We start from the raw sequence: 23,310 nt of genomic DNA, 5'->3' as shown, positions 1-23,310 counted from the left end.
CCTGTCCATAGCCAATTTCCTCTCTTCCTCTCTCTGCTCTGTGCTTCAGGAGATTGATCTGTATAGATTGATCAACTGGCCCCCTTCCCTCTGGTTGGGTATTTATTTCCCTGACTCCCTCTGCTAGGTCACAATGCGTGGGCTGGGACTCTGCCCAAGTCTGGGGTACCTGTCAGTTGGCCTATTCCTTAGAGCTATCCCATTTGGTTCCTGCATCTGTTCTCGCCTCTTTTCCTTTGGGCCTAGAGGTGGTGCTGGCTCCCCACTATTGGTTTTCTTAAACCCTGTCCACAGCTTTGTAAATGATACTTTTATGAAACCCTTCTCAAATTACTCAGTTTAAAAGTTTGTTTGTTTCTTCCTAGGATTCTGACTGACACATAGACAGTATATGAACCTAAGGTAGTCTAACTCTGTTTATTCCCTTCCAACTTATATGTCATCTTATTTATTATTTTTTAAATATGAATTCTTTCATTGATGTTACAATGAATCAAAGGCAAAGTCCTACTCACACCTAGTATATTGTAAGATTTAATTGAGAAATGTAATATATATACAAAAAGTAATAAAATATAAATGTAGAGTTTAAGTATTTTAAAACCAATGCCTATATAACTATGACCCAGGTCAAGAAACAAGTGGGAAAAATGAGACAAGGAAGAAAAAAAGTCAATATTATTGTGAAGGTTATCACTGTGAGTGACAGGGTCTCATTCTTTTTTTTTTTATTTTATTGATTTCAGAGAAGAACGGAAAGGGAAAGATAGAAACATCAATGATGAGAGAAAATAATTGATCAGCTGCTTCCTACACGCCCCCCACCGGGGATTGAGCCAGCAACCTGGGCTTGTGCCCTGACCTGGAATCAAACTGTGACCTCCTGGTTCATAGGTTGACGCTCAACCACTGAACCACACTGTCCTGGCCAGAGTCTCATTCTTGCCTGACACTCTGAAAAACCAACTGGGGAGGCTCAGCATTGATTCATCCATTCCATTCCTCTGTTGGAGAGGGTTGCCTCTCCTCACATGAACTCCCTCGTATTTCTGGGTTGTTTCTGTGTACATCCAAGCAGTCTCCCATGGTGCTGGGAGGTGCAAGTGCTTGAGAAAGTCAGTGTGACAGGAATTGCCCGCAGCTACAAATGAGCTCAGTCTACACTCTTTCTAAATTCCCTTCACCCTTGGTCAGCAAGTCCTCTAGTCTAGGTTGCTCATCCCTCATGGAGTGGCTCAGACTTTCATCCCTGAGAACTCTGATCTCCTGGTAACCATGCTTTCTCAGACCATGGTTCTTAATTACCAAGGTGGGAAAAGGCTGAAAAAAAGTGAAAACATTAATGACAGTTTCATGCTGTAAACTTTCTTTTCTGATGTTCTTTATTGTTTCATACTCTGATTATGTTGAACTTAAAGTGTGTATTTGAAGCACAGGCTCATCATGTATAGAGGTGTCCCAACATGGTGGCCCCAGAGCCACAGGGCGCTTCTACAATGACAGGCAAGCCCGAGCTCTGAGCTCATGTCCTTCAGAGGTGGGGTGAGAAGCCGGCCACCACAATGCTCTCACCGGTGATGTAGCTGGCATCTGGAGAGCAGAGGAAGGACACCAGCCCCGAACAGTCCTCAGGCTGACCCACTCTGTATGGAAAGAGGAGATGGGCTGAGAGTGATGATGCTTCCCATGAACCCTGGGCTCCTGTCAGATGCTGGGAAGTCAAGACTCCTATGGTCATGAGAGAAAGGCTGCAAGTGGAGATATGTGGGCTCTACAGGGACTTTTACTCACCCCAGGGCTCAAATCTCAGAAAGAGGAATGCAGAGAGGTGATGATGATCTTTATTCATCATGAAGGTCTGAAGTTACATTAACCCAGATCTACAAAGGGCACTGCCTCATGCACAACCTACCTCTGTATTCCATGGCGTCCCTTCATATGGTTCCAAAAGTCTGGATCCTCAAACAGCTAAAGGAACAGTCAAAAGGTTAGTGCTGCTCATCCAGGTGGAATCACAATGGCTCCACCCCATAAACATCTTTGTGGAGGGGCTTCTGGGGGACACTCTGGGCTCGTCCCTCACAGAGGACTACAATCCTGATTCTGCCGCTGATCCCAAAGGTGGTGGACCAGAGCATCAGAGCAAGAGGCCACAGGGCCAGGTGTCTCTGGGACATGGGCTGGTAGGGGAAGGGACCCTGCACTCAGTGGGGCAGGAGCAGAGGTTGTCTTTGGTCCTTACCACTTTGCTGAAGGCTGTGTCAATTACTCCTGGAACTAGGCAGTTCACCCGGATATCTTTTGGTCCCAGCTCCAATGACAGGGTCTTGGTGAGTCCCAGAATGGCTGCTTTACTGACATTGTAGGCCCCTAGCCTCTGTGAACACAAAGGGAAGTGGATGGCAAATAAGTAACTGAGGAGGAGGTTTCTATTGGATCCTAGGCCTGTATGTATAAATATATCTCTTCAGCAATGCAGAGATAATTGAGAATCTCACAAAGAAAGGTTAAAAACCTGCCATGTGTGTCCTTTCTGGAGAATGAGGGTCTGAGACACCCATTGATCAAATGTGGGTGTAGATGTGCCCCACCAGCAATGGCCTATTCTGGGATCTTTCTGGCCCTCTCCACGTTTCTTGGCAAATGGGGCTGTTTCCTTCCTTTTCATCTAGCATCATAGAAGTTTATACTTACAGCTTCTGGTAAGTATGCCCCACTTGAGGAGACCAGAACCACAGAGCTTCCCCTGGGAAGAGAAAGACGGGATAAATACGATGGAGCCACACATAAGTGAGGCAAATAGACACATCTGGGGCATGAAAGGAAGTGGAGACTGTGGACCATGAAAGTGAGTGAAAGAAATTTAGGTTCAGATTAGAGCCCGCTCCTGCCTTCCTTCAGCCTATCTCCTCTGGCCTAGACTCTAGGGCCTAGAGCATCCTGAGGACCAGGACCAAGTTTATGTTTTCATCCACACTTGGATGCTCAATCCATTAAGGAGAACTAGTATGAACACTTTTATCAAATACAGCCAACATTTGCCTTTATTCTAGACTATTGTTCCATTTACTGGCTTTGAGGGTGTTCTATACCAGGCATGCTTAAGAGTAATATTCCAAGTTCTTCCCAGTGGATCCTTTGGAATCTTAATCTCAGAAGCTCCACGCCCCCCACAACCCTACCCCAAAATCCTCTGGAAAAGTTTTTCTTAAGATCCTCAGTGCTCCCTCACTCACCAAGTCTAATGACCCTTGTTCAGACCTCACTTCTCTACCCTCCAGTTTCCTGTCACATCAGATACTGTAGACTAAAATTTCCTTTCTGGAACCTGTTTGGTCCTCTTGAGAAATCTGCACTCTTGCCTCTCTTTTCCCCTTTACCTACTCATTCCCTTTCCCTCAGTGTCTATTCTGTGCAGGCCAGTAAATCAAGATGCTTTCATTGTCCGGCAAGTGTTTTCTCTTCATGCTCTCTTTTAATTTAGGAAGAAGATGAAGTATGCCTAAAATAATTAAAACAAACAATCATATAATTTTCACCTTTGTCTCCTAAATGTTGACAAAATTCCTTATTACAACATTCAAGGCTATCCATAATTTAGCAACATCCTGCTTGTCCAGCCTTGTCTCTGACCTCTTCTCTTCACTCACCCTGGATCTAAAAGTCGTTCTGTGCAACACACGCAGAGCAGGGATGATGGGGAAGATAATGAAGGACATGGCTAGCCCAAGAGTAAAAAAGTTTGAGAGATAAGAGTTGAGTGGGACTTGGAAACTCCACTACCTTTATTATGGACAGGCTGCAGGGTGCCTCAGTGCCATCAACCTGGACTTTGTGCCCTGACCTGCTGCATGCAGCCTAAGAGAGGCCACTTTCAGTTCCCCAACTCCAGGACAGTTATGGGAACTCTGGGCCTTCCTGTCATTAGAATTCCGTTTCTCTCTTCCAGTCCCTGCCAATTTCTGGGCACTCTAGAAATTGGGCATTCATGCAAGAAGACAGGATTTTTTTCTCTTTTGTGACCTAGAAATATGAAGCTAAACTTTCACTATTCTAGAGAGACCACTTGCATTCCTCTCATTCCAGGACAGCTGTGAGGACTCTGGACCTTTCTGTCTGTAGATCCCTTATTGTCCTACTAGTAGAGTCCTTGCCAGATTCCATGGGCATTCTAGCTATGAGAGAATGACACTAAAGGATAGAGCCTGAAAGTTGAATTCTCACTTCTCCTGTGTTACTGGCTCAGCTAAGCCTGCTGCCCAGAAGAAAGATCTAACTCAACACCTGGCTCTTGTTTACCACCTCTGCTTCACATTTGACACTTAATGTCTCCATCCCTCTCCCCTTCCCTGCCCTCACCCCCTGTTCTCCATGTGGGGCAGCAGCTGGCTCAGCAGCAGGGCTGGGGCCTTCACATTGACATTCAAGATCTGAAATCAGAGCAAATGAGGGTGGGGGAGGAGAGACATTCAGTCCAGTGCATGTTCTCACAGTATTAGCAAATACACCACATTAGAACATGGGCGTGATGGCTTCTGACAATGGGAAGTGGGGAGAGTGCTGGCTTTCTTTGACATACATGGGGGGCGGGGGGAGGCATCCTGAAAAAGCAGGAATATGGGGATCAGGAAGCCTTTGCAGGCATAAGACCCAGAGTCTGCAGGATGTCTCCCTGTGTCTGTAAGGGTATCGGTTAGAAAAAAATGCCCCATTTGGGTCTGAGAAGGCACTGGCCAATTGAGTCTGGGAAGGCTGGTATTATAAGCTGAATCGTGTACCACCCAAACTCTATGGTAAAGTCATAACCCCTAGTACCTCATAATGTAACCTTATTTGGAACTAGAGTCATTGTAGACATAGTTAAAATAAGGTCATAGAATGGGCCCTAATTCAAAATGAATGGTGTCCTAAGAAGGCAAGTTTGCACGCACGCGCATGCACACACAAATACACACTGAGAATTCCATGTGAAGATGAAGGCAGAGGTTGGAGTGATGCTTTTTTCTATAAGCCAAGTAACATCAAAGATTGCCAGCAAACCACCAGTAGCTAGGGGAGTGGCATGAATAGATTCTCTCATAGCCATCAGAAGGAACAAACCCTGCTGATGCCTTCTGACTCCAAGACTGTGAGACAATAAATTCTGTGTGTAAGCCACCTGGGTTGTGGTACTTCGTTACAGAAGCCCTCTGAAACTAATACAGCTGGATTTCAGGGTTTAAGCCTTGGGCATGAAGCATTCTTAGGCAAGGAAGGGAGTCATTTCCTTCTTTGTGCCCCACATTTATTGTGATGATCTGGTTCTCTGTTGGACTCTCCCAGCAAACTGGGAGCGCATGAACAGTGGGGATCAGAACTAGAGTGTAGCAAGCATGTCAAACTCGTGGTGGCTGAGAGTTTGACATGCTTGGTGTAGACACTCCTACCTCCATCTCACAGATGGGGAATTGAGTGTCAGAGTCCAGGCACCTGGCCTGCTCTGTGCCAGTGAGTCTGTGAGGGGAAGGTGTGTGGGAGCTGAGATGGAAAGAGGGTCGTGCAGAGGGTGAGGATGACATCCGTCAGCCCTACCTGGTGTCCCCAGACCTCACCTTGTCCCAGACCTCCTCACTGCTCTCCAAGGTACTTCCCACGTAGGGATTGACTCCTGCCACACACACCAGGAAGTCAACATTCCCAGAATGTGTCAGGGCCTGCAGGGAGAAGGGGGCAGTGAGGACCAGGGTCAGGGAGCAAAAGAAGTTTTCTGTTGCAGTGGGAGGTATTTCCTGTTTGCTCTCCCTGGGTCTCTGCCTGGCTAAATCCAGGAGGGGACCACACCAAGTGAGGGTGGAGAGCTGTCTCTCCTCATCAGACTTAAAACATCTCTCCACCCAGATCTGTAAACCTGTTCAGGCTCTGGAGTAACCAATGCCGAGCACATGGTCAGCCTTCATTCCTGTGCTTGTTTGCTTGTTCATTTGATCAGGTTATGTTTTTAAAATAACCACTCTTCCTCTTTCTACCTCCAAACCCTACCCATCTCCTCACCGTGGCCACCAGCCAGTCTCGGTCCTCAGCCTTCCCCACGTGGCACACGGTGCCAGACACACTCAGCCCCTCCCCCTGCAGCGTTGCCAGTGCCTGGTCCACGTTCTGCTGCTTCCGGCTGCTGACCACCACATGGGCCCCGTCCTGGGCCAGACGCCGGGCGATGGCGAAGCCAATCCTGAGGGCAGAGATGGCTATGATGGCTTCAGCCCTCCCCACCCTCCTCCTGGAAGGCTGATCATGAGACACAAATTGAGTTCCACAGTGTGGTTCAAGAACTGCCTCCAAATCTTTCAAGTGGGAAAGAGGAATTATTAAACATTTTCTATATATCAGGCCTTCACCAAGACTAACCCAGTTAATTCTCACAACTATATGTACAATAATGATATGGATGAGAAAATTTTTATAACAGTTTAATTGAAGGGAATTTTAAAAAGTAATGATCCTTCAGGACACGTGTACATGTGCGGGGCATCCAGGGTGAATGGTAGAGAGTCTTTAACTGCCCAGTGTTTTCTCCCTTGGTTCTAGCCAGAGGCCTCTGGTGTAAATTGCACTTTCTATAAGCCTTAAAGCTTTCCTCTGTCCTGCAATTTAAAAAATTCAATGCTGAGAATGTGTTCTGCCTCTATTCTCCATCTCCTTACTTTAAGGAGGTCTGAAGCACACTTGACTTGGGCTGGTTGAGTACCTGTGATCAAGGGCAGAAGGCATACGACCCTTCTCTTATAGAAACTGCTGGGGCAACATAGAGTTTTGAATTACTCATTTGTGATGAGGGCTGGGCATTGGAGACACATAGATTTAAAACCTCATAGGGGCCAGATTGAAGTAAATCTTGCCCCAGAAGGGTGTCTCCAGCACAGAAGTTCTCCCACTGTAGACACAGCTGATTCTCACAGCCAGTTTTGGCCTGGAGGTCAATTCCTCCCAGTGATACCTACAACAATCAAGGCTTAACTACAACAAGATTGTGCACAAAGCCCACAAAGGGGTGCACCAAGAGTGTCCACCTCAGGTAATTGGGGAGGCTGAGCCACTGGGCCCTATAGGACGCCTAGCACACAAAGCCACTCTATCAACACAGAGAAGCATAAAAAATGTGGAGACAAAGAAAAATGTCACAAATGACAGAAATGGAGGAAAGCAAACTACTGGATATAGAGTTCAAAACCAAACTTATAAGGTTTTTCAAGAATTTTCTAGAAACCGTCAATAAATTCAGTGAGACCCTCATGAAATCTAGTAAGACCCTCGAGGATATGAACAAGGACCAACTAGAAATTAAGCATACACTGACTGAAATAAAGAATATTATACAGAGTTCCAACAGCAGAGTAGAGGATCGCAAGAATCAAGTCAAAGATTTGAAATATGAAGAAGCAAAAATCACCCAACCAGAAAAACAAAAAGAAAAAAGAATCCAAAAATATGAAGATAGTGTAAGGAGCCTCTGGGACAACTTCAAGCATACCAACATCCGAATTATGGGGGTCCGAGAAGAAGAGAGAGAGAGCAAGATATTGAAAACCTATTTGAAGAAATAATGACAGAAAACTTCCCCTACCTGGTGAAAGAAATAGACTTACAAGTCCAGGAAGCACAGAGAACCCCAAACAAAAGGAATCCAAAGAGAACCACACCAAGACACATCATAATTAAAATGCTAAGAGCAAAAGACAAAGAGAGAATCTTAAAAGCAGCAAGAGAAAAAAAGTCAGCTACCTACAGGGGAGTACCCATACAACTGTCAACTAATTTCTCAACAGAAACTATGCAGGCCAGAAGGGAGTGGCAAGAAATACTCAGTGATGAATAGCAAGAACCTACAACCTAGATTACTTTACCCAGCAAAGGTATCATTCAGAATTGAAGGTCAGATAAAGAGCTTCACAGATAAGAAAAAGCTAAAGAAGTTCATCACCACCAAACCAGTATTATATGAAATGCTGAAAGGTATTCTTTAAGAAGAGGAAGAAGAAGAAAAAGGTAAAGATAAAAATTATGAACAACAAATACACATCTATCAACAAGTGAATCTAAAAATCAAGTGAATAAATAATCTGATGAACAGAATAAACTGGTGAATATAATAGAATCAGGGGCATAGAAAGGGAGTGGACTGACTATTCTTCAGGGGGAAAGGGGTATGGGGGGTGGGGGAAGAGACTGAATAAAAATTGTACACCTATGGATGAGGACAGTGAGGGAGGGGGTATGGGCAGAGTGTGGGGTGGGAACCGAGTGGAGGGGAGCTATGGGAGAAAAAGAGTAACAACTGTAATAATCTGAACAATAAAGATTTAATTTTAAAAAATAAATAAATAAATAAATAAAACATAATTGGGGCCTGGCCAGTTTTGCTCAGCAGTGAGCATTAACCTATGTACCAGGAGGTTATGGTTTGAGTCCTGGTCAGGACACATGTCTGGGTTGCTGGCTAGAACCCCATTAGGGGGTGTGCAGGAAGCAGCCAATCAATGATTCTCATCATTGATGTTTTTATCTTTCTCTCCTTCTCCCTTCCTCTCTCTAAAATCAAGAAAAATATATTTAAAAAAAATAAAACATCATGGTGATGTGGAAGTCTGGGATATTAACAGTTCTAAAATAAAGTGATCTAAATTTGACCATGAAAGGTCAAAAGGAAGACAGGGCCCCTGAACATCAGAATTCCCCCCTCCTGCCTGTGGTAATGACTCATTAAAGACTGTGGCCCATTATGGCAGTTAGAGGATGAGTGGAATTGGAGGTACATAGGAAGAGATGTGACCAGGAGAGGGTCATCTATGTGAGCTCTCTGAGCTGATCATGAGACATTGCCTTGCCCGGTGCCCTACTGCCAGTGAACACGCTGCAGTCAATGGAATGCCTAAGTCTGAGAGACCAATAGGTCTCTGGCTTCTCCCTATTAGACAAGGACCCTAAAAGCCCATGGCCACGTGCCCATGAAGGATGGGGAGAGAGAGCTGCCCTGATGATGGTAAGTTAAATACCTGAGGGTTACCCAGCCAGTAAGTGGCAGAGACTAGATTCAAACACTGCTCTGATTGAACCGGAAGCAGTTGATTTTCCAAATCTTATCATTCTTGGAACTTAGAAACGGGATGTTTTAGGAAGACACACTGAGTTGGTGTTAATGATAAATGTCAGAGCTGTGTAATGAGATGGGGGTGTCAGGAAGGATGTGTGAGAAGGACATCCCCTGCCCTGGATGGGACTCTAAATCTGTTCATTACATGGACTCCCATTCACTCACCCGCTTGTGGACCCAGTGACCACAGCTACTTTCCCAGCCAGTGGAGAGCCTCTATCTGCTGTTTTGCTGCTCATTCTTGCTGAGAGAAGGACTGAGGAGCATTGAAGACCCTTAAAGGCCCAAGACGTAGCTCTGAACATGCTAGTCATTGTCTGGCCTCTGGCCTCCTTGATTCAAAGCTGGATAAGAACCTGGGAAGACAATCACCATGAACCATGTTAGAATCTGACTCCACCCATCCTTCATGGGAGGGTTCCACTGAAGTCTCTGATAGGTGTCCTACCATCCTTTAAACTTACCAGGAAGCACAGAGCTGCTCATGTCCTTTCCATGACCAGTTCCCCAAATGGGCTTCCCTGCAATGCTGGGTCCCAGGTAGATGCCTGAGTGATACTTGCCTGACTCACCTCCCCAGCCCCAAACAAGGAATATCACTGTGGTCTTCCAAGAGTCACCTTTGTACTTCTCTCCATACATCTATTCTTCCACAAAGAAATTGCATTGGCCTTTCTTCTTATCTTTCCCCAGCCTGTTGCAACCACCCCAGTCCAAGTTCTTGTCACCTTCCCCACCTGCTGCAAACTCCTCTTCCTTCAGCTCCTCACCTGAAGCAACAGCAATTGTCCCCTCATCAGATATACCAGATGTGTCAGCATTTCTGGGAGGCAAGTTGTTTTCCCACATCACAAATGACTCTGATCCAACTGAGATAAAAGTCCAGCCACTCGCCCTTCGTTTAAAAATCTTTCATAGGGCCTATACCTCACATCTCTTGAACTCCAGGCCATATTGTCCAGCCGCACCTGCCCAAAGATCCTATGGCGCCTGTTTCATTGTAACTGTTTCAGCAACACCTCGTTTCTTCAGTAACTTCCTCTCAACCCAAACCTTTCATCCCAAACCTTCCCTCCATCTTATGGGGAGATCAAGGAACAATAGTTGTCTTGGGGTGGCTACCTCAGAATCACACTAAAAAATCAAGTAGGGGAGGAATCGAAGATGGCGGCATAGGTAAACACCGGAGATTGCCGCCGTAAACAACCACTTCAAAAATACAACTAAAAGTCAGAACGGACATCAACCAGAACCACAGGAAGGCTGGCTGAGGAGAGACTCTTCAACTAGAAGCAAAAACAACAGCATTCCGACTCACAGAGGAGGCGCAGTGTGGAAAATTTAAAGGTACGGTGGTGCGGTGGTGAGGTGGTGCGCGCGCAAAGCGGGCTGGTGGCTGAGGGCGCGGTTGTCGTTTTCACTCAGGAGTGAGTCTCAGACTCTGGGCTACAGATCCGGGCGAGTCTCTAGGGACCCAGACTCAAACGGGAGAAGCGGGACTGTCTGGCTACGGCCCCTCCGAGGTTTGCAGCGGTTGCTGGGACAGGACTGAGAGCGGCCATAGCTGCTCCCTCCCGCCACCCTGTTGAGCCCGCCCCGCCCAAACCCTGCGCACAGCCATTTGCCGATCGCCTCAGGCAAAGGCTGGACTAGCGCCTCCCCAGAAGACAGACGCTTTCCAAACAGCTGATTCCTACAGCCAGTCGGCCTGGTGGTCAAATCCCTCTAGTGTTAACTACAACAATTAAGGCTTGGCTAGAACAAGACTGCGCACAGAGACCACAAGGGGGTACACCAAGAAAGCATAAAAGATGCGGAGACAAAAAAACATGACAGAAATGGAGGATATGGAGCTAAGAATCGCAATTTTGAGGGCTTGCCATAAATTTGTGCAGAGCCTCACGAAAACTAATGAGACCCTCGATGCTACGATAAAGAAATTAGAAAGTAAGCATACACGGACTGAAATAAAGAATATTATACCCAATAGCAGACCAGAGGAGCACAAGAATCAAACCAAAGATTCGACAAAAAACACCCAATTGGAAAAGCAAAATGAAAAAAGAATCCGAAAGTGTGAAGATAGTGTAAGGAGCCTCTGGGACAGCTTTAAGCGGACTAATATCAGAATTATTGGAGTGCCAGAAGATGAGAGACAGCAAGATATTGAAAACCTATTTCAAGAAATAATGGCAGAAAACTTCCCCCACCTGGTGAAAGAAATGGACTTACAGGTCCAAGAAGCGCAGAGAACCCCAAACAAAAGGAATCCAAAGAGGACCACACCAAGACACATCATCATTAAAATGCCAAGAGCAAAAGACAAAGAGAAAATCTTAAAGGCAGCAAGAGAAAGAGGCTCAATTACCTACAAGGGAATACCCATACAACTGTCAGCTGATTTCTCAACAGAAACTTTGCAGGCCAGAAGGGAATGGCAAGAAATATTCAAAGTGCTGAATACCAAGAACCTACAACCAAGATTACTTTATCCAGCAAAGCTATCATTCAGAATTGAAGGTCAGATAAAGAGCTTCACAGATAAGGAAAAGCTAAAGGAGTTCATCACCGCCAAACCAGTATTATATGAAATGCTGAAAGGTATCCTTTAAGAAGAGGAAGAAGAAGAAAAAGGTAAAGATACAAATTATGAACAACAAACATGCATCTATCAACAAATGAATCTAAGAATCAAGTGAATAAATAACCTGATGTACAGAATGAACTGGTGATTATAATAGAATCAGGGACATAGAAAGGGAATAGACTGACTATTCTTGGGGGGAAAAGGGGTGTGGGAGATGCGGGAAGTGACTGGACTAAAATCATGCACCTATGGATGAACACAGTGGGTGGGGAGTGAGGGTGGAGGGTGGGGTGGGAGCTGGAAGGAGGGGAGTTATGGGGGGAAAAAAGAGGAACAAATATAATAATCTGAACAATAAAGATTTAAAAAAATAAAATAAAATAAAATAAAATTTCTTTTTCTTTATTGATTAAAAAAAAAATCAAGTAGTTTTTTTGGAGATGGCCTTGGGAAGCAATGTTAGGGGAGTGGGAGGAGTGAGACAGAAGGGAAGATAGCCCATAAATGGTACATTATCAAGTGAGTTATGTCTATTGGTAACTGAAGGTCAATCTTATTGAGGAACTCTGAGCAATAGTTTTGTTTCCTAATTCTCACCTGAGGATATGTTTATTGATTTTAGAGAGAAAGGAAGGGAGAGTGAGAGTGAAAGAATGAGAGAGAGAGAGAGAGAGAGAGAGAGAGAGAGAGAGAGAGAGAAATGGATGTGAGAGAGAAACATCAATTGATTGATTGATCCCCATATGGGCCCTGAACTGGGATTGAATCTGCGATCTTTTGATGTATGGGATGGTGCTTCAACCAACTGAGCTACCTGGATAGGGAGGACAAGGTACTGGCCTTAGGGTGACCAAGAATCCCTGTTTCTAGGACTGCAGGTTTTAGCACTGAAAGGCCCACATTTCAGCAAATTGCTAAGTCCTATCCAAACCAGACAGTCGGTTACCAGCACAGGGGTACATCCAACTCCTGTCAGTCAGTAGTTGAGGACTGCTCCTGGGGTGGAACAAAGAGGTGACCAGCAGAGACAGAGCAGAGGGCCTAGATAAGGTGGGATGATGTGGTAACACCATGGGAATTTGGACTTTTTCTTATGAGGGAAAAAACTTGTGGAGGTTTTTACAAAATGGTATTTTGATAAAAATAAATGATGATCACACTCAGGGAGCCATAAACTTTATTCCAGGCCCTCATGACTAAAATAGCCAATCATTGTTTTTCTAGTGTTCATTTTTTTGGTCTTAATCCTTATTCCATTTTCTGAGTGATCTATCCCAGTTTATTAAGCCGTTGCACAATATGGAAAGCTAACCTAACCCTTCCCAGGAACAAAATCATAGGGCTCTGAAAATAGACAAGTTCACATCTGTATTCAACATGAAAGCTCTAAACAACCATGCACTTACTAGCTAAATCTCTGGGTTTCCAAGCAAGTTCAATGCTGTTGATCTCAAGAAATGTTATGGACTGAATTGTGTCCTCCTGCCCCTAGGTTCATATGTTGAAGCCCTAACTTCTATGGCTTCAGAGTGTGACTATATTTGAGAAGAAACCTTTAAAGATATGAATAAATTCACCTAAAACATTTTAAATGTAAGAACAGATTTATGAATAAGGACCTTTGTTATCCAATTTGTAATAGTTGACAAAATAGATAAACTTAAATGCTGAATATGGGATGCATGTTTCTTGATGGAATATATGTAGCCATTAAAAAGGGTGTTCATAAGTAGTTTGTAACAATACTGAAATGTTTTTGTTAAAATACTAACTGAAAAATCATGACACAAACTTATATACAGCATGGCTGGAATTATATTAGCATAAATGTCTATATAGAAAAATATGATAAATAAGCCTGAAAGTAAATAAGCTGTGATGGAATAAAAGTTATAGATTAAATATGTACTTCAGCCTTCTCTTCTTCCCCTTCACCACTGAAAGATACTTTTTTTTTTAAATATATTTTTATTGATTTTTTACAGAGAGGAAGGGAGAGAGATAGATAGTTAGAAACATCGATGGGAGAGAAACATCGATCAGCTGCCTCCTGCACATCTCCCACGGGGGATGTGCCCGCAACCCAGGTACATGCCCTTGACCGGAATCGAACCTGGGACCTTTCAGTCCGCAGGCCGATGCTCTATCCACTGAGCCAAACCGGTTTTGGCTGAAAGATACTTTTTAAAAAAGGAAGAAAGGGAACAAAACCAAAGCAATACTGTAAAAATAAAAAGCACAAAAAACTTCATGAAAATTATGAGAAATTCTTGAAAGATAGATAGAGTTAACTTTCTAGAGAAAGCCCCAGTTCAAAACACGTGCATGGGAGAACAGCAGTAAAAGGTGAGAGCAGCTGTAGGTGCCCCGAAGCTCAGAAGGAACAGATAGAAAGAGTAGGAGGAGCCCGGGTAATTGTCAGAACAGGGTACTTGCATTCGGAGGAGCCTAGGCCATTAGAACTCTTCTCTGAATCACTGCCATTTTGCCAAGTACCCCCTGAGAAAGAGCATCAGCCCCTGGGAAGGTAAGCACAAGAAAACCAGAAGAAAGTTGGATTAGCCCAGCCACTGTGGCTCAGTGGTTGAGCATCGACCTATGAACTAGGAGGTCATAGTTTGATTCCTGGTCAGGGCTCATGCCGGGTTGTGGGCTTGATCCCCAGTAGGGGGTGTACAGGAGGCAGCCGATCAATGATCCTTTCTCATCATTGATATTATTTTCTCTCTCCCCCTCTCCCTTCTTCTCTCTGAAATCAATTTAAATAATATGTATTTGGAGAAACCAAGATGGCAGCATAGGTAAACACCGGAGTTTGCTGCCTCGAACAACCACTTTAAAAATACAACTAAAAGACGGAACGGACATCATTCAGAACCACAGGAAGGCTGGCTGAGTGGAAATTCTACAACTAGAAGGAAAGAGAAAAGCATACCGAGACTCAAAGGAGGCACAGTGCTGAAGTAAAACACTGAGGTGCGGAGGTGCATGTGGAGTGGGCTGGCGGCTGAGGGCACGGTTGTCGTTTTCAATTGGGAGGGAGTCTCAGGCTCCGAGCACCAGTTCCGGGAGAGTCTCTAGGGACCCAGACTCATACGGGAGAAGCGGGACTGTCTGGCATCGGTCAGAACCCGAGGGCAGCTTTCTCTCCGAGGGGCTTGTAGCGATTACTGGGACACTGAGAAGCAGAGCCTCTGAGGGCAAGTCTGAGAGCAGCCATAACTGCTAGCCCCGCCCTGTTGATCCCCTGGGACCCGCCCCGCCCAAGCCCTGCAGGGAGGCTTTTGCTGGATAGCCACAGGCAAAGGCTAGATTAGCACCTCCCTAGAGATTCAGGAGCCAGGAATCCCAGAGGTCAGAGCGGGACCATCCAGTTTGCAGCTCCCTGGAAACATAAAGGACACACTCAGGGGGCAGACTCAGTGAGCACCAAAGCCCCATTGATGCAAGTCTTGCCCCAGAGGGGTGTCTCCAGAACAGAAGTTTTCCCACTGCAGACACAGCTGATTCTCACAGCCAATTGGCCTGGAGGTCAATTCCTCCCAGTGATAACTACAACAATCAAGGCTTAACTCCAACAAGACTGTGCACAAAGACCACAAGGGGGTGCACTAAGAGTGTTCTCCTCAGGTAATTGGGGAGGCTGAACCACTAGGCCCTAGAGGACACTCAGCACAGAAAACCACTTTTTCAACACAGGGAAGCATAAAAAATGCCGAGATAAAGAAACAGGACACAAACGAAAGAAATGGAGGAAAGCAAACTGCTGGATATAGAATTCAAAACCACACTTTTAAGGTCTTTAAAGAACTGTCTAGAACAGCCGTGGGCAAACTACGGCCCGCGGGCTGGATCCGGCCTGTTTGAAATGAATAAAACTAAAAAAAAAAAAAGACCGTACCCTTTTATGTAATGATGTTTACTTTGAATTTATATTAGTTCACACAAACACTCCATCCATGCTTTTGTTCCGGCCCTCTGGTCCAGTTTAAGAACCCATTGTGGCCCTCGAGTCAAAAAGTTTGCCCACCCCTGGTCTAGAAGCCACTGATAAATATAGTGAGATCCTCAAGAAATCTAGTGAGATCCTCGATGTTGTGGTAAAGAACTAACTAGAAATTAAGCATATACTGACTGAAATAAAGAATATTATACAGACTCCCAACAGCAGACCAGAGGATCGGAAGAATCAAGTCAAAGATTTGAAATACAAAGAAGTGAAAAAAACCCAACCAGAAAAGCAAAATGAAAAAAGAATCCAAAAATACAAAGATAGTGTAACTGGAGCCTCTGGGACAGCTTCAACATCCAAATTATAGGGGTGCCAGAAGATGAGAGAGAGCAAGATATTGAAAACCTATTTGAAGAAATAATGACAGAAAACTTCCCCTACCTGGTGAAAGAAATAGACTTCCAAGTCCAGGAAGCACAGAGAACCCCAAACAAAAGGAATCCAAAGAGGACAATACCCAAGACACATCACAATTAAAATGCCAAGAGCAAAAGACAAAGAGAGTATCCTAAAAGCAGCAAGAGAAAGAAAGTCAGTTACCTACAAGGGAGTACCCATACGACTGTCAGCTGATTTCTCAACAGAAACTATGCAGGCCAGAAGGGAGTGGCAAGAAATATTCAAAGTGATGAATAGCAAGAACCTACAACCAAGAGTACTTTACCCAGCAAAGCTATCATTCAGAAGTGAAGGTCAGATAAAGAGCTTCACAGATAAGGAAAAGCTAAAGGAGTTCATCACCACCAAACCAGTACTATATGAAATGCTGAAAGGTATCCTTTAAGAAGAGGAAGAAGAAGAAAAAGGAAAAGATACAAATTATGAACAACAAATACACATCTATCAAGAAGTGAATCTAAAAATCAAGTGAATAAATAATCTGATGAACAGTATGAACTGGTGATTATAATAGAATCAGGGACATAGAAAGGGAATGGACTGACTATTCTTGGGGGGGAATGGGGTGTGGGGGATGCGGGAAGAGACTGGACAATAATCGTGCACCTATGGATGAGGACAGTGGGTGGGGAGTGAGGGCGGAGGGAGGGGTGGGAACTAGGTGGAGGGGAGTTATGGGGGCAAAAAAGAGGAACCAATGTAATAATCTGAACAATAAAGATTTAATTAAAAAAATGAAAAAAAAATGTATTTTTTTTTAAAAAGCTTGGATTAATATAATAAAAGGAAGAAAAGAAGAAAAAATAGCATAATGAAAAACACAAAATAAGATTTCAGGAATAAGTTCAAATGTATATGAATGTCCATAATAAATGCAAAGGGGGTTAAGTTAACATACTAAAAGATGGAGTCTCTCAAATTAAATCTTTTAATAACCCAGCTAAATATAAATCACAACAGACACAATCAGAACAAAATGGCTAAGGAAGATTGACAATAAAGAAATAGATGCTGACATAGCAGGCAAATATTAAAGGATAAGTAAGTAAGATAATATTATAATTAGACAAAATATAATTCAAGGGAAAAGGTATTAAAATGAAAACAGTTTAATAATTTATATTCATAAACTATACATAAAACAAAAATTATAGTAGTTATTGTTATGTACGTAACACATAAGTTTAACTTTCTGTATAAGTACCGCGCGCTAACCGATTGTGCCACTGGAGCAAGTTTAACTTTCTTTGTTGTTGTTAATCCTCACCCAAGGACACCTTCTCCATGGATTTTTAGAGAGAGTGAAAGGGAGGGGAAGAGACACTTAGAGAGAAACATCGAAGTGAGAGACACATCAGTTCATTGCTTTCTGCACATGCCTGCAACTGAGGCACGTGTCCTTGACCAGAATCGACCTGGAGACCTTTTAGTCCGAGGGCCAGTGCTCTAACCACTGAGAAAACAGGCCAGGGCTTAACACATAAATTTAAAATTGACCAACCCACAAAGTTACCAGGTAACAACATATATCTTTCTGAAATCAACACTTTAATGGACAAGATGTAAGTAAGATTATAGAGAATTTTACATAATAATTAACAAGGAAATCTCAATAAATTCTGAAGAGCAGAAATTATGTGGGTCATCCTTATTCACTGACCTATGTGCAAAATATAAATTAACACTAAAGTATAGGACACCCCCACAACATATACCTGGAAATTTTCAGTCTTCGATCCTTGAACAGAAGCCTGGGACCAGAGTAATCATGGAACTCTGCTGATTGCCCTGTTATCTACACCAATAATCTACACTAATAAAAGAGAAACATGAAAATTGGTGTCACTCCACTATACTCACCAGCCAATCGGATGAGTATGCAAATTAACCCAACAAAGGTGGTGGTTAATTTGCATACATAGGCCCCCAGTGGCCTGGGTCCCGGGAACATCATCGGCACCCAGGTCACTCTGAGGTAGGCCCCATGTGGGCCCTGAGCAGCGTAGGAAGGGCCTGAGCCAGGGGGCTCCTGGGCAGGGGTGGAGCTGGCCATCTGAGCTGTGGGGGGCCCCTGCCCAAAGCTAAATCCTCGGCCAGAGGCATTAGGCCTTGGTGAGGGGTGGAGCTGGTGATCAGAGGTCCTGGGCGGGGGGCAGAGCTGGCAATCAGAGGGGTCTGGGGGTCCGCTGCCCAGGTCTGATGCCTGGGCCAGAGGCGTCAGGCCTGGGTGGGTGGGGGGGGTGCAGCCGGTGATCGGAGGGAGATGGAGGTCCCCTGCCCAGGCCTGACGCCTGGGCCAGAGGTGTCAGGCCTGGGCGGGGAGGCCGAGCCAGAGATTGGTGTGAACTACAGAGGAAACACCTTTTCTGACCGCTCATTGGCTAAGCTCCCTGTATGCCACTGGTAATATTCATTCTTATTAACTTGGGTAATAAGAATCTAAAAATGTGATCTAGGGTTTTTCACCACACTCCTGGCGAAAAAAACGAAGGTCCGCTGCTGGAGGGCTAAGAAATGTCATATCCTGCCCTAGCCGATTTGGCTCAGTGGATAATGCCTCCGCCTGCCGACCGCAGGGTCTGGGTTCAATTCTGATCAAGGGCATGTACCTAGGTTGCAGGCTCCTCCCTGGCCGGGGCCCAGGTCAGGGCTCATGCAGGAGGCAACCAATCAAAGTGTTCCTCTCACTTTGATGTTTCTCTCTGTCTTTCCCTTTCTCTTCCACATTCTCTAAAAATCAATGGAAACATATCCTCAGGTGAGGATAAAAAAAAAAAAAGAAATGTCATATCCTATGAAAGACACACCTTGAAAATGCCTAAATAAAGTTGTAATTTTTTCATGGTGAAGGGACTGGAGTCTGTGTTGATGAAAACACCTTGGTGTCTGTGGTGACTGGCAGTGGCTGCAGCAGCGGGGTGATGGGGCTGGTGCCTTCCCCTGATCAGCCCGGTCACCTCCCACAAAGGGAGGCCAGACTGCGGCTTAGGCTGGCTCCCCAAGGAGAGCAGGGAGCAGGCCTAAGCCATCAGTAGGACATCCCCTGAGGGCTCCCAGTATGTGAGGGGGGCAGACTGGGCTGAGGGACAACCCCCTCCCCAGTGCATGAATTTTGTGCACCGGGCCCCTTGTTCTGGTATATAAGGGCTTCATTCTGTTCCCTTTTGTCTTTCTGGACACTCTCCTAAATTCACCCTGTTCCCTGCCCACCACACTCCCAAGCCCTTTGTTGAATCATGAGAACATCTAAGATAATGTGACATCCTTAGAATCACCTGTAATGTCCCTGAATAATCCCTCAATATCCTGCCTCCAAAGCTGCCCCAACTAGGTTCCTGGTAACAAAAGTTCCTGGAGGAAGACAGGGGTTCACATTCCCAGGGACAGTACAGACAGGGGGCATGGGGTGATGATTGCAGTAAGAGAGAAGGGACCTCGATAAGGAAGTGGGCATGAGCCCTGCGTGCGTGCGTGTGTGTGTGTGTGTGTGTGTGTGTTGCCTGAACTTCTAAAGCAGCGGTTCTCAACATGTGGGTCGCGACCCCTTTGGGGGTCGAACGACCCTTTCACAGGGGTCGCCTAAGACCATCGGAAAACACATATATAATTACATATTGTTTTGTCATTAATCACTGTGCTTTAATTATGTTCAATTTGTAACAATGAAATTGGGGGTCACCACAACATGAGGAACTGTATTAAAGGTTTGCGGCATTAGGAAGGTTGAGAACCACTGTTCTAAAGCATTTCTGGATCCTCTTGATGTTTGTCATGATGAATTGTTTGTCATGATGAGTGGCATGTTCATACTTGTGACATGTGTTTGGAAATTCTACTTATTCTGCAGATTTCCTGACACTAAGAGCATGATCATGCAATTTTTGGGTCCCCCAGAAATGCTTGCAAGTTGACACTTAACAGAGAGATTAAGCCCCTGAACCTTTCTTCAAGGTCCCCTATTCCATGACTTCCCAGTGAGCTAAGGAAGCCCAGCCTAGGCACTCCTGTTGCTTCTTTGCCCTTCCTTGTTTCACTCTGCTAAGTATATTTTTGCTGTGGGCAATACATTCTTGATTGCTTTTCTACACTACCACTTGATTGAAATCTTTCCCTCAAGAAGACAAGAACAGAGATCTCATTGCCCCCTCTCGTTCTCTCACTGGTAACAGTTAGAGCATCGTCCCTCAAACCAAAGGGTTGAGGATTCAATTCCTGGTCAAAGGCATGTACCTCGGTTGCAGGTTCACTCCCTGGCCATGATCAGGGCATGGGAGGCAACCAGTTGATGTGTTTCTCTCACATTGATATTTCTCTCTCTCCCCCTTCCGCCCTCCTTTCCACTCTCTAGAAAAAACCAATGGAAAAAATATCTTTGGGTGAGGATTAACACACGAAAAAGCATTATTATAAATGTTCATGGATAAATGACAAATTTGAATAAAAGTTTCATGGCTTATAAAGTTTCTTAAAATCCTGCCTGTTATTGCTCAATGGTTGAGTATTGACCCATGAATCAGGAGGTCAGGGCTCAATTCCTGGGCAGGGAACATGCGCGGGTTGCTGGCTGGATCCCCAGTAGGGGGCGTGCAGGAGGCAGCTGATCAATGATTCTCTCTCATCATTGATGTCTCTATCTCTCCTTATCTGAAATCAATAAAAACGTATTTTAAAAAAAGATCCTTAGAAAGAAAGACTATGAAAAAATCAGAATTTATCAGTGCTTCTGAAAAATCTATACTAATAAAAGAGTTATATGCTAATTAGACCAGGAGACCTTCCGGACATCCTTCTGGACAAAGTTGGGGTCTTGGCCAGCCTGCAAACTGCCCCCAAATGGCCCAATGGGGATGTGGCCAGCCTGCAAATGGCCATCAGCCCCTTTCCTAGGCTGGCCATGCCTCCCAATGGGAACCCTCACCCTGATGGGGGCGTGGCCAGACTACAAACAGCCCCAGGCCCCTCACCCAGGCTGGCCACGCCCCCCAGCGGGGACCCCCACCCCAATGGGGGCGTGGCTGGCCTGCAAACTGCCCTAGGCCCCTCGCCCAGGCCGGCCCTGCCCCCCAAAGGGACCCCCACCCTGATCTGGGACCCCCTTCTGGGCAGACCATCCGGCCCTTACCTATACACTAGGCCTCTATCTATACTAATAAAAGGGTAATATGCTAATTAGACTGGGAGACCTTCTGACAAAGCCATGGTGGCAGGGCTGAGGCAGAGGTGGTTAGGGGCGATCAGGCCAGGAGGGGAGGGAAATTAGGGGTGATCAGGAAGGCAGGGGAGGGCAGTTGGGGGTGAGCAGGCTGGGAGAGGGGGCAGTTGGGGGTGAGCAGGCTGGGAGAGGGGGCAGTTGGGGGTGAGCAGGCCAGCAGGGGGGAGCAGTTGGAGGCAAGCAGGCCACGGGGGGGGGGGCAGTTGGGGACAATCAGGCTGGCAGAGGGGGCAAATTGGGGGCAAGCAGGCCGGGAGAGGGTGCAGTTGGGGGAGAGCAGGCCAGCAGTGGGGGGCAGTTGGTGGCAATCAGGCCGGCAAAGGGGAGCAGTTGGAGGCAAGCAGGCCAGCGGGGGGGGGGGGGGGGGGGTGGTGGGCAGGAGGGGGCGAGCAGGCCCACAGGCAGAGTGGTTAGGGGCAATCAGGCAGGCAGACAGGTGAGCAGTTAGGAGCCAGCAGTCCCGGATTGCAAGAGGGATGTCTGACTGCCAGTTTAGGTCCGATCCCACATGTATCAGGCCTAAACTGGCAGTTGGACATCCCCCGAGGGGTCCCAAATTGGAGAGGGTGCAGGCCGGACTGAGGGACCCTCCCCCTCCCCCCCTGTGCACCAGGCCACTAGTCTGTATATATAAAGATCCAGGGTCCCTAACAACCGCAGGCTAGACCAAACACCGGAAGTCAGTGCTGGGTTGCTGTGGCGACCCAACACTGACTGCAGCCGGTGCTGGCTAGCAACCCAGCACTGACTGCTGAGGGGACTGTGGATCAGGCCCAGAGAGAGGCCTGCAGAGAGAGAGGCAGGGTCTGATCCACAGCCTCTGTTGCAGCTGTTGATCAGCCGTCGCCTCTTTCTTTCTCTCCCAGCTTTGCCAGCAGCCCCACCTCTGTTTCTCTCCGGGCCTCCACAGGGGCTGCTGATCAGCCCCACCTCTTTGATCAAGCCCAGAGATAGGCCCAGAGATGCTGACTGGCATAGAAACTGACCAATCAGAACCTAATCTGGGTGAAGTGCCAGGAGCCAATGGCTGCTTAGGAGGTGGAGCTTTTGATGCTGACTGGTATAGAAACCAACCAATCTGAACCTAATCTGGGACCGCTTTGGCAGTTTAGTGCATATGGCTGGCTATCAGGCCAGATATAGGGATTATGCGTTTTTGTCTGCCAAGAGCATATCCTCCTGCTGAAAAAGGCTCCTCCCCCCGCCCATTTTAAGCAATCCTATCCTATATAATCTATCTATACTAATAAAAATGTAATATGCTAATTAGACCAGGTTGACCGGACATCTTTCAGACGTCCAACTTCCTTCTGGACAAAGCCATCTTGGTGGGGGCTGAGGCAGAGGCCATTAGGAGTGATCAGGTCAGCAGGGGAGGGCAGTTAGGGGCAATGAGGCAGGCAGAGGCAGTTAGGGGTGATCAGGCTGGCAGGGGAGGGCAGTTAGGGGTGAGATCAGGCCAGCAGGGGAGGGCAGCTGGGAGCAATCAGGTCAGCAGGGGAGCAGTTAGGTGTTGATCAGGCTGGCAGGGGAGTGGTTAGGGGGTGATCAGGCTGGCAGGCAGAAGCGGTTAGGGGTAATTAGGCAGGCAGGTAGGCGAGCAGTTGGGAGCCAGCAGTCCTGGATTGTGAGAGGGATGTCTGACTGCCAGTTTAGGCCTGATTCTGGTGGGACATCCCCTGAGGGGTCCCAGATTGGAGAGGGTGCAGGCTGGGCTGAGGGACATAAATTTTGTGCACTGGGGCTCTAGTTATCTAATAAGAAATTAAAACGAAAGAAGTTATCTAAATAAAAATGGGTCCTGGTGGAAAAATCCTATATAACAAAGAGATAATATGCAAATTGACTATCATACCCTCACAAAGATGGCTGCCTATGACCAGGCCAGCAGGGGTGTTAGTGAGGGACGACCAAATGACTGAACAAGCAGGCTGTGTGGGGTGACCAGGCCGACGGGGGAGGCAGTTGGGGGT

General features: G+C 46.1%; 1 protein-coding gene across 2 annotated transcripts in view; it reads right to left on the bottom strand.

The window, feature by feature from the left end:
* Positions 1 to 1,365: 1,365 nt before the first annotated feature.
* The window catches only part of LOC139004045 (dehydrogenase/reductase SDR family member 2, mitochondrial-like), a 31,585-nt gene continuing 9,640 nt past the window's right edge, over positions 1,366 to 23,310 (bottom strand). For both annotated transcript variants that reach the window (XM_070406699.1, XM_070406689.1), the window contains exons 2-9: positions 9,293 to 9,483; positions 6,031 to 6,208; positions 5,592 to 5,693; positions 4,360 to 4,430; positions 2,695 to 2,746; positions 2,243 to 2,377; positions 1,913 to 1,968; positions 1,366 to 1,643 (exon numbers count right to left, since the gene is read on the bottom strand). In XM_070406699.1, the coding sequence (XP_070262800.1) occupies positions 1,532 to 1,643; positions 1,913 to 1,968; positions 2,243 to 2,377; positions 2,695 to 2,746; positions 4,360 to 4,430; positions 5,592 to 5,693; positions 6,031 to 6,208; positions 9,293 to 9,441 (855 nt within the window). In that variant the 5' untranslated portion in view covers positions 9,442 to 9,483 and the 3' untranslated portion in view covers positions 1,366 to 1,531. The remainder of the gene's footprint in view (positions 1,644 to 1,912; positions 1,969 to 2,242; positions 2,378 to 2,694; positions 2,747 to 4,359; positions 4,431 to 5,591; positions 5,694 to 6,030; positions 6,209 to 9,292; positions 9,484 to 23,310) is intronic.

Source organism: Myotis yumanensis, unplaced genomic scaffold (genome assembly GCF_028538775.1).
Source record: "Myotis yumanensis isolate MYYU_CA2020_CCGP unplaced genomic scaffold, mMyoYum1.0.hap1 SCAF_1, whole genome shotgun sequence".
Lineage (NCBI taxonomy): Eukaryota > Metazoa > Chordata > Mammalia > Chiroptera > Vespertilionidae > Myotis > Myotis yumanensis.
Note: the sequence above shows the minus strand (reverse complement) of the source record. Positions and strands in the feature narration are given on the sequence as shown.